The sequence below is a fragment of the Myxocyprinus asiaticus genome, chromosome 28 (assembly GCF_019703515.2).
Source record: "Myxocyprinus asiaticus isolate MX2 ecotype Aquarium Trade chromosome 28, UBuf_Myxa_2, whole genome shotgun sequence".
Lineage (NCBI taxonomy): Eukaryota > Metazoa > Chordata > Actinopteri > Cypriniformes > Catostomidae > Myxocyprinus > Myxocyprinus asiaticus.
In genome coordinates, this window is record NC_059371.1 from 35705482 (window position 1) to 35716343 (window position 10862).

A 10862-nucleotide genomic window follows, 5' to 3' on the forward strand; every position below is an offset into this window, starting at 1 on the left:
AACTATAGATTCTATCCCCTAACCCTAACCCTCACAAAAAACTTTCTGCATTTTTACATTTCCAATAAAACATTGTTTAGTATATTTTTTTAAGCAATTTGAATTATGGGGACACTAGAAATGTCCTCATGAACCACATTTATAGCATAATACCCTTGTAATTACCAGTTTGTAACCTAAAAAAAAGTCCTCGTAAACCACTTAAACCTGCCCATACACACACACACAACACAACACACACACACACACACACACACACACACACTCACACATACTGTCTGTACAGTGGTGGTGCAGACTAGGTCAGCTTCTATGCTGTCTTTCTCTCTACCATTGCTTTGTAAACAAGCACTCTGATTAAGCAAGGCCTCTCCAGCCAGACACTTACCTATTATACAGGCCAGTCTGTGCACTTCCTTCACTACCTCTTAACTGGCAGTGTGTGCCAACCCTTCATTACTTTCCCTGTAGCCCCTTTGTCCAGTGCATTGACAGGCTATCTATGTGTACAGTAGTCGTCACATAACCACTTTTTTCTTTCAGTTTCTTTTTCTGGTGCTTGCCAAGGCAAAGCTCACTCTTATTGCTCATACTTAGAGTTAGGGCTGTTTCAAAACCTTTTGACCCTAAGTATAAAATTTTGGCATGTAATGCTTCCACACCATTGTGCTACAGACATGAGAGATGCCTCAGATCAAGAGGTTTGTTGAGAAGAGGAGTCATTACCTTCCTAAGCAATCAAGCTTAAGTTTTTTTCCCCTGCTGGATGAAAAACCAGGTGAAAAAATCCCATAGACTTACTTTGAAGGAGGAATACAAGCTATATCTAGAGACCAGAATATCATAGAGATGTGAAAAGTAGGGATGCACCGATACCACTTTTTCTCTTCCGATCCGATATCGGAAATCTCAGTATCGGCCGATACCGATCCCAAGCCGATACCAGTGTTGTTGTTTTGTTTTTTTTTTCAGTTTAGAATATCTTTACATTATTGTGTGGAACTAATTGGGAGTACTCTTTAAAATGTAAAGAAACACAAACCTCTAACTACACATTATTTCAATGTAAATGTATAGCTTATTAAGAAACACTTTAGTGTTAACTAGAATACTGGATAATGTAGCAGCAAAATTAGCAGTAATTCCAGTCTTCAAGTCTTCAGTAGAAAAGAAACCAGTGTTTTATTTTTGCCTTTTTTTTTTTTTTCATTTGTTTTTTTTTTTTTCAAAAATGTTTCAACTTGCATCTGGACTTTAAAGGATTCAGATCTCTTTTTTGTTCAATTTAGTTGTAAGACATCAGTGCATTTTCATTCACACAGTTATTTTTTGGAACCCATTCAACTTAAATATTGTTATAAATTGTAAACAAATACTAATGATGACAATAATAATAATAATAAATTGTTATTAATATTATTATTATTGACTTTTATAAATACAACAGTAATCGTGCACTTTTTAAACCCTCACACTTTTATTTTGACGTTCTAAACTCTCCAGGAAGTCCTGTATGTGTCTGTTTGTAGGCAAGTTCACAGTAGTTTAATTCGCTTCTTATTCAAATTCTGGTAAAATGCATCTCCGGTGCCGTTCTAAATCTATATTATAAGTGAACCGAACTACTGAGCATCTACATCTGAGATGTTGTTTGTGAGTAGCGCTAAAAATAGCCACGAGTCTGTGTGTAAACAGAGCAGCGCCATTCACTGACACGCTGGAGCTGCGCATACTATATATTTACTTATTAAACAGCCTTTTTTGATTCACAGAGCTATCACACAACTTCAGGTGGCTTTGAATAAAATGCACGAGTCATATGAACTGCTTTAATGGTGTTTTTATGGTTCTTTTATGTCATTTTTGGAGCTTGATAGTAACGAACATGACTAACACAGTATCGGATTTGGATCGGGCTCATTGGACCGATACCCGATCCGTCTAAAAGCTTCAGTATCAGAACCAATACTGATCCAGGTATCGGATCGGTGCATCCCATTGAAAAGTCTCAGAAAGTCCAGTTTCCCTGCTGTTGAGATTAAAGTTCTTTTAAGCTGTTTGGTGTAAGAGGGATTACTTGAATAACTGAGAGGAGATTTTCAGTCTGCGAGGACTGTAGGGCCTTATATTGAGCGTTTTACTTGCTGATAAAGCACCTCAGCATCCTGCTGCTACCGGTTTATTTCTCTCTCTCATCTGTTCTTCATTAGTCTCAGAGGGAAAAACAGATGTTATCCACATAGAGCTCCCATAGTTAGTGCTGAATGATTAATGATTAAAACTGCATGGCTTTCCTGATTATAGATTCTACTGAAAATGAAAAACATGAATAAACTATAAAATGTTCATTTCAGTCTGATTTTTACAGAATAATGTAACATTTTTACAGAATAATGCATTTAGTATCAAACATCTGACTGGTTATACTAAGGATACATATAGTAAAATTGATCAACTTAACACTAACTACTTATAGTTATATTAAGGAAATAAGCATTAGTTGTTTAGTAATTGTTGCATATGTACTGTACTTGAGAAAAATGGGGTATCTCATATTCAGTGTTGGATAATTAAAAGTAGCGATATATAAGGTCGAAGTCAGAAGTTTACATACACATTAGCCAAATACACTTAAGCTCAGTTTTTAACAATTCCTGACATTTAATCATAGAACATATTCCCTGTCTTAGGTCAGTTAGGATCACTTCTTTATTTTAAGAACATGAAATGTCAGAATAATAGTAGAGAGAATTATTTATTTCAGTTTTTATTTCTTTCATCACATTCCCAGTGGGTCAGAAGTTTACATACACTTTGTTAGTATTTGGTAGTATTGCCTTTAAATGGTTTAACTTGAGTCAAATGTTTTGGGTAGCCTTCCACAAGCTTCTCACAATAAGTTGCTGGAATTTTGGCCCATTGCTCCAGACAGAACTGGTGTATCTGAGTCAGGTTTGTAGGCCTCCTTGCTCGCACATGCTTTTTCAGTTCTGCCCACAAATTTTCTATCAGATTGAGGTTAGGGCTTTGTGATGGCCACTCCAATACCTTGACTTTGTTGTCCTTAAGCCATTTTGCCACAACTTTGGAGGTATGATTGCGGTCATTGTCCATTTCGAAGACCCATTTGCAACTGAGCTTTAACTTCCTGGCTGATGTCTTGAGATGTTCCTTCAATATAGCCACATAATTTTTCTTCCTTATGATGCTATCTATTTTGTGATGTGCACCAGTCCCTCCTGCAGCAAAGCACCCCCCACAACATGATGTTGCCACCCCCATGCTTCATGGTTGGGATGGTGTTCTTCGGCTTGCAAGCCTCACCCTTTTTCCTCCAAACATAATGATGGTCATTATGGCCATATTTGATACAGTTACATTTTTTTTTTTTCATCAGACCAGAGGACATTTCTCCAAAAAGTAAGATCTTTGTCTCCATGTGCACTTGCAAACTGTAGTCTGGCTTTTTTATGGTGGTTTTGGAATAGTTGCTTCTTCCTTGCTGAGCATCCTTTCAGGTTATGTAGAAATAGGACTCGTTTTACTGTGGATATAGATACTTGTCTACTTGTTTCCTCCAGCATCTTCACAAGGTCCTTTGCAAACTACGTTCATCTCTAGGAGACAGAATGCGTCTCCTTCCTGAGCAGTATGATGGCTGCGTGGTCCCATGGTGTTTTTACTTGTATACTATTGTTTGTACAGATGAAGCTTCAGGCATTTGGAAACTGCTCCCAAGGATGAACCAGACTTGTGGAGGTCCACACATTTTTTTCTTAGGTCTTGGCTGATTTCTTTTGATTTTCCCATGATGTCAAGCAAAGAGGCACTGAGTTTGAAGGTAGGCCTTAAAATACATCCACAGGCACACCTCTTATTGACTTCAATTAGCCAATTAGCCTGTCAGAAGCATATATAGTATACAGTATATATATTGTTATTAATAACAACTATTTAAATGCCCCCATATGTCCTCTTTTACCAAGGAAACATAATGAAATAATTCAAGCGCAAGGGATTATGTGTTTTCCTCATAGCCTTAATTTTGTACTCATCCTTTTGAGTTATTAACACTTAAAACCTTATGTCTATAGATTTTTAAGATAAATAAGTTCAAGGAACATAGATGTTTGAGTTATGAGCTGAAAACTTGACATTGCAAGTAATGTTTAATTAAGACAAACTGATTTTTCCAGAAATGACAACATTAGGGTTTAAAGTGCAGGTTGGGTTATTGGGTTTCACTTCCACATGGACACTTTAAAAGGTGTATTCTTATCATTATTTGTTTTATACAAAACTTTCAGACTGACCATCAATAATTCGGTCAGTCCTGTGTCTAAAACATGACATTGCCACCATGGTAAAAGTTTATTTTCTTAAGCAGTTTAGAGAATCTACACCCTTTTATTTGGGCATGGCGATCATAACAAACACAGAGTATTGTTTTGTAGTGCTGGCTTGTGGGGTTTCAAGGCCTGAGTGTCTCGTGCTAATAAATGAGTGACACTGAGGTTCTAAGGATGTGGCCCATCAGGTCAGACCGCATTATCTTCATACTGTGGAGTTTTTAACACTAAGCGCAGCCTGCGTAAAGGTATTGTGCAGTGCAGTGGAGTGTAATTACTATACAGTACTTAAGGATTATTTTGGGGTATGTTGTTTTGCATTTCATTTTTTTCAATTTTTTTCCAATTTTTTTTTTTTTTTTGCATATGATTTTCAATCACAATATTTTGTCTTTATTTAATTTAGACCTTAAAAGTGCATATTTTGCAGGTCACTGTGGCTTTAATTTTTCCTCTTGAAAAAAAAAAAAAAAACTGTATAAGGGGAGACCAGGGCTTTTAACACCTGTGAGTATTTCAAGTTTCAGTAAGTCAGTATTTTCAAAGTCTTTGATACAAAAAATCTTTGAACATTTTCACCATTTTTGCCCAGAAACAAAGATATAGTTCATTGAACACATGTTGACTCTGTAGCAGGGTATGTTGTCAGACTACATGAGATAAGCTGTCACAATGGAACCAGCAAATTCATCATCGTTTTAATGAACACTTATCTTAGACACAATAATTAAACAGTATTTAGAATACAGCATTGCAGGTATTTTCCCACATCCAAATGATCTGAGCTAACCTGTGACGTTCCCCTCTGAGTTGTGGCGAGACTAAAGTTTGGGTGGTATTGTGATTTTGTTTTGTTAAGAGCCCACGCACCCTGCTGCTATTCTTAGAGTGAAGAGGCAGTAAAAGTTTCCATTTATGCCCCTCTGTAAAAACAGTTAAAACAACAGGAAGTGAGCTTTGCTGAGTCTCTGTCAATGTAAAGATGTTTCTCTCCATCCTAGTGGATGCTGGATGTCACTGAAGTGTCACTTGACATTCTAAATATGGGAAACTGATTATACATTTACATTTATATGAATTATATGAATCAGATGCTTTAATCCTAAATGACATGCAAATAAGGAAAAATTAAAATGCATTTAATAATATCATAATACTAATATATTAACAGTAATATATTAGTATAATATTAGTCATTAAACAACATGAATATAATAAATGTCAATTAAATTATAATTAATAATTTATATATTTTATTTTTATATAACCTATATAAATATATGGTTATATATACAGTATATATAGATATAGATATAGATATAGATATAAATATAGATATAGATATAGATATATACATACACTGGTGGCCAAAAGTTTGGAATAATGTACAGATTTTGCTCTTATGGAAAGAAATTGGTACTTTTATTCACCAAGTGGAATTCAACTGATCACAATGTATAGTCAGGACATTAATAATGTGAAAACTTACTATTACAATTTGAAAAAAATTTCTGAACTTCTTAAACTACTTCAAAGAGTTCTCATCAAAAAATCCTCCACATGCAGCAATTGTCGGGCACTTCTCACGCACCTTACAGTCTAGCTGATCCCACAAAAGCTCAATGGGGTTAAGATCCATAACACTCTTTTCCAATTATCTGTTGTCCAATGTCTGTTTCTTTGCCCACTTTAACCTTTCTTTTTGTTTTTCTGTTTCAAAAGTGACTTTTTCTTTGCAATTCTTCCCATAAGGCCTGCACCCCTGAGTCTTCTCTTTACTGTTGTACATGAAACTGGTGTTGAGCGGGTAGAATTCAATGAAGCTGTCAGCTGAGGACATGTGAGGCGTCTATTTCTCAAACTAGAGACTCTGATGTACTTATCCTCTTGTTTAGTTGTACATCTGGACTTCCACATCTCTTTCTGTCCTTGTTAGAGTCAGTTGTCCTTTGTCTTTGAAGACTGTAGTGTACACCTTTGTATGAAATCTTCAGTTTTTTGGCAATTTCAAGCATTATATAGCCTTCGTTCCTCAAAACAATGATTGACTGATGAGTTTCTAGAGAAAGCTGTTTCTTTTTTGCCATTTTTGACCTAATATTGACCTTAAGACATGCCAGTCTATTGCATACTGTGGCAACTCAAAAACAAACATAAAGACAATGTTAAGCTTCATTTAACGAACCAAATATCTTTCAGCTGTGTTTGATATAATGGCAAGTGATATTCTAGTACCAAATGATCAATTCAGCATGATTACTCAAGGATAAGGTGTTGGAGTGATGGCTGCTGGAAATGGGGCCTGTCTAGATTTGATCAAAAATGAATTTTTTCAAATAGTGATGGTGCTGTTTTTTTACATCAGTAATATCCTGACTATACACTGTGATCAGTTGAATGCCACTTTGGTGAATTAAAGTACCAATTTCCTTCCGAAACAGCAAAATCTGTACATTATTCCAAACTTTTGGCCGCCAGTGTGTATATACACTTATATTTATATTTATTATAAATGTATAAATTATATACATACTGTATTATATATAACACACACATACATATATATGATAATTTATACATTAAAAATGTATGTTAATAACATTATTTTAAATATAATATATATGTGATATATATATATATATAATGTGAATTAAATAAGTATATACATTCATATTTATTATAACTGTATAAATGTATATTATAATTTATATAATTTACTATATGATTTCTATAAATATATATATATATTATGAAAATTATAAATAATAGTAATGTTATTTTATATTTATAATTTTGTAATTATAAATAATGTATTTTAGATAAGTTATAATTCATGTATACATTTATATTTATTATTTTATTAACTATAAATTTATAAATAATACATATAATTTCTAGGTAATTTATACTATAATTGATAATACATTCATTATACTCATGCTGTCTAATGACTAATGTTATACTAATATATTACTGATATTATATTTGTATATGATATATTATTATTAAACGTGTTTTTTATTTTTCCTTATTTGCTTGTCATTTAGGATAAAAGCATCTGCTTAAAAATTAATTTAAATGTACATTTATTATAAGTTATATAATATACATTCAGTTATATTATATTCAAATTGTATGATATTGAGAATGCTGGCATTTTATCAACAAAAACTGACTGAAAGAAATTTTAGTCCCGAGTTATAAAACTAGTTATATAAAACTATAAATCTAGACTATAAACTCAACCCATATGTTCTGTTTTATTTTTTACATGTTATCTTATTGAATTTTACATCGCATTACCTTGTGTTAATAGATTCACGTGCATTTGTTTAATTTTTATGTACATAACAAAAACAGATTAATACTTAATAATATAGAGTTAAGGCTCTAACCTCAATCCATTGTTTTCTATTTATAAAATGAAAAAAGAAAAAAAAAACAAGAAGAAATTTAGAATTTTTAAAAGGACAGTACAGCCTATTATACACAAAACATACGAGTAATTGCAAAGGTGGCTCAGAAAAGTGATTTGTGTTGACACTTTAAGGATCCGCCACCAAACCCAAACCTGAGAAGGTAAAATGGCCGCACATTAAAGGGTACTAGGTGAGGTGTCACAGGTGTGGGGTGCAGTTGTTTGCAGTGCTGGTGCATGGAGAACGTTTGCCATTGTGTACATGTGATGTGAGTAACAGGAATGTCATTAGAAGAGTGAGGACTAAACAAAGAGGGACTGATAATCAGCAGTGATCACCACAAAGTATAGCCAGGATTATTGGCAGGACAAAGCTATCAGACTGACAACTTGAGTAATAGATTATTTACTTTTTTGTATTGAATTGGTTAATATTATACTTTATTTTATTGTTTAAAATAAATGTGATGTATACATTTGAGACATTATTTTGCTGTGACTGGTGGCTTTAAAGAGCTATCCTGGGTTTAAGATCATTTTGACACGCTTAAACCTGTCTGGCACCCGAATTTAATAATTCAATTATTATTATTTAATTGAATTATTTATTTACATTTCTTCTGGGGGCCGCCACCATTACAGTGTGCAGTTACCATCATGACACTTGGTTTAATGTTTTGTTATCTAATGCAATGACATTCTGGCATTTTTAAGTGTGACTTAAGTGTCCAAAGCACTTTTTGGGCCATATTTTAAGTGTCCAAATACAGTATATTTGTGCTATATACAGTATACTGTATCTCTTGGGTTCTAAATCAGTGAGTTTCATTTTCTAAGCATCTTTTTCTATTTTGTTTCTTTCTGCAGTGAACGAGATCATAAGGAAGGATCTGACAGGAGTGCATGGCAGGGGTCAAACATAGAGGAAATGTCAAATCAGGAGGCGTTTAGGACCTCTGGAGTGTCTGCTGTGCCTCGGTGTATTGCAGACAGCGCCACACGCAAAATCAGCAATGCTTCTGACTCGGTCAAATATCAACCCTTATCTCAGTGCCGTACAGCTTAATGGCCCTCTGGATTCCTGATGCAAACTGGATCACAGACCACATTTAACCAAACTTCCATCTCAGTCAGTTTGTTGATGTGTAAATGGTATTGAATTTCCCAACTATTATTTGACTTTTGAAACCTTTCCAATGTTGATCTCATACGTCAGAGTTGTCAGAGACTTGATCCTTCATAAACAGCTTGGATTGGACAGGTGGCGTAAATTATTATTTTTAAAATTATTTCTTTCTTGTAGTCTTTTATTCCGTTGCCTTTAGACTCACATAAATGAACTAAGATTAGTGTATTTGGAGCAATAACCTCATCATCTATGAGACTAAATCTAAACCTAAACCATTGCTGTCTGTCATATCCTCCAAAACAAGCAGTTTGCACATACATCCAAAGGGAAAGTGGATACTAGACCGCACCACTGCTAATGTTTGATGTCTTTGTCTAAGAATAGGTTCATCTGTTGTTGTTTTTGTAGTCAAAATTATATTTTAAAATAAAAGCATTATAATTAATATTTAAATTGCTAAAAGCACTGTTCTTGAAGGGATTTCTTAAAAACAGAGTATGCACTTCTTGTCAGTAAAATATTTGCCTTGTGTAAGTAAAGTTGTGCAGCAAGATTTTTTTTATTTATTTTATTTTAATTTTATATGTATTTTTTCTTTTTGTGTGTATGTGTGTGTGTGTGTGTGTGTGTGCAATTTTATCATGTAGATGGTGAGCAATTACAGCCAAGAAAAGCCAAAGAAGTGATTTAGTGATATATTTTTTTTTGTTTTTTTTTGTTTATGTAAATAGAAACATTTGAACATGGTGTCAAAATATGTGCCTTTGCTTTCAATATTGTAATACTACCAAAACTGAACACAGAACCAGCATGACAATAATGAATTGAAATACATAAATATTGTGTTAAGCTTCACTATATTTGGATTCTATACTCTTTGCCTTACCAATTTGAAGTCAAATCTATTTTCCTTGTGCACTCAAATAATAATAGCAATAATAATTTTAAATTTCATAACACAATTCCATCAAATTGAACATATTAATCTTATTAGAATTAAAAGAATTAAATATTTTAAGTTGTATTAATTTAATTTATTTAAAAATTACAAAATTCAATTTGATGGAGTTTTGGTATGAAATTAAAATGCATAAATCTTACAAATAGACTAAAATATTTTTTGAGTGTGTGTACAAGAGTTATTTTTGTTTTTATTATGTCCCATAATTTTTTTTTAGATCAGGTGCATAACATAACTATTTCATCTTGTGATTATTTTTTTTTTAACCATAACAGCTTTGCTTTTATGATATGCATAAATTTGATGAGTGTGTGTATATATATACAGCTGACAAAATATAAAAGTTGGCTTGTGTATTTATAAGTAGATACACTCTGTATGTCTTTGCAGCTACATACAATGTGTTTTTGTTTGTTTTTGCATATTGAATGCACATTGACAAAAAAAAAAAAAAAAGAATTTATGAAAGTAAACAAATTTGATAATCTAAAAATCATCACCTTTAAAGTAAACTCTGTGTAGAATGCAGTTGTTCCTGCCCACTTTTTTAAAAAATGCATACGTAATTAGGCAGAGTATATTTTTATATGTCATCAATTTTGACTGAATAATTAAGAGTGGCGCAAATTAATAATTAATCATTTGTAAGTATTATCTCAAATACGCATTATAAAAAGAGTGATGCTTATGTTTTCATGCAGCCATTCTTTTAAAGAACAGTGGGCATAAAAAAAATTAAAAAAACAGTGATATTCACAATGTAAACCTTTGTTCTTTGCTGTAAATAGAGTGCCTTAAAAGTGTATAGAATGTTTCTATTTTTTTTTTTCTATAGAATCTAATAATAGTTGTAATAGGTAGAGAATATTTATATGAACTGAATCAGTTGTTCTCTTGCCATTTAATATCATCAATTATTATATTATAATCAAGCCTCTGGGAATATATGAACTACCAAAGCATTTGCTGCCTGTAGACATTTTGCATTTTTTAATATTAATATAA

The 10862-nt window shown here is 32.8% G+C and overlaps 1 protein-coding gene across 2 annotated transcripts in view; it reads left to right on the top strand.

Annotated features, from left to right (window-relative positions):
- The window catches only part of LOC127418752 (nuclear factor of activated T-cells, cytoplasmic 2-like), a 55654-nt gene extending 45269 nt beyond the window's left edge, over positions 1-10385 (top strand). For both annotated transcript variants that reach the window (XM_051659529.1, XM_051659530.1), the window contains one exon: positions 8635-10385. In XM_051659529.1, coding sequence (XP_051515489.1) covers positions 8635-8690 — 56 coding nt within the window. In that variant the 3' untranslated portion in view covers positions 8691-10385. The remainder of the gene's footprint in view (positions 1-8634) is intronic.
- The last annotated feature ends 477 nt before the right edge of the window (positions 10386-10862 follow it).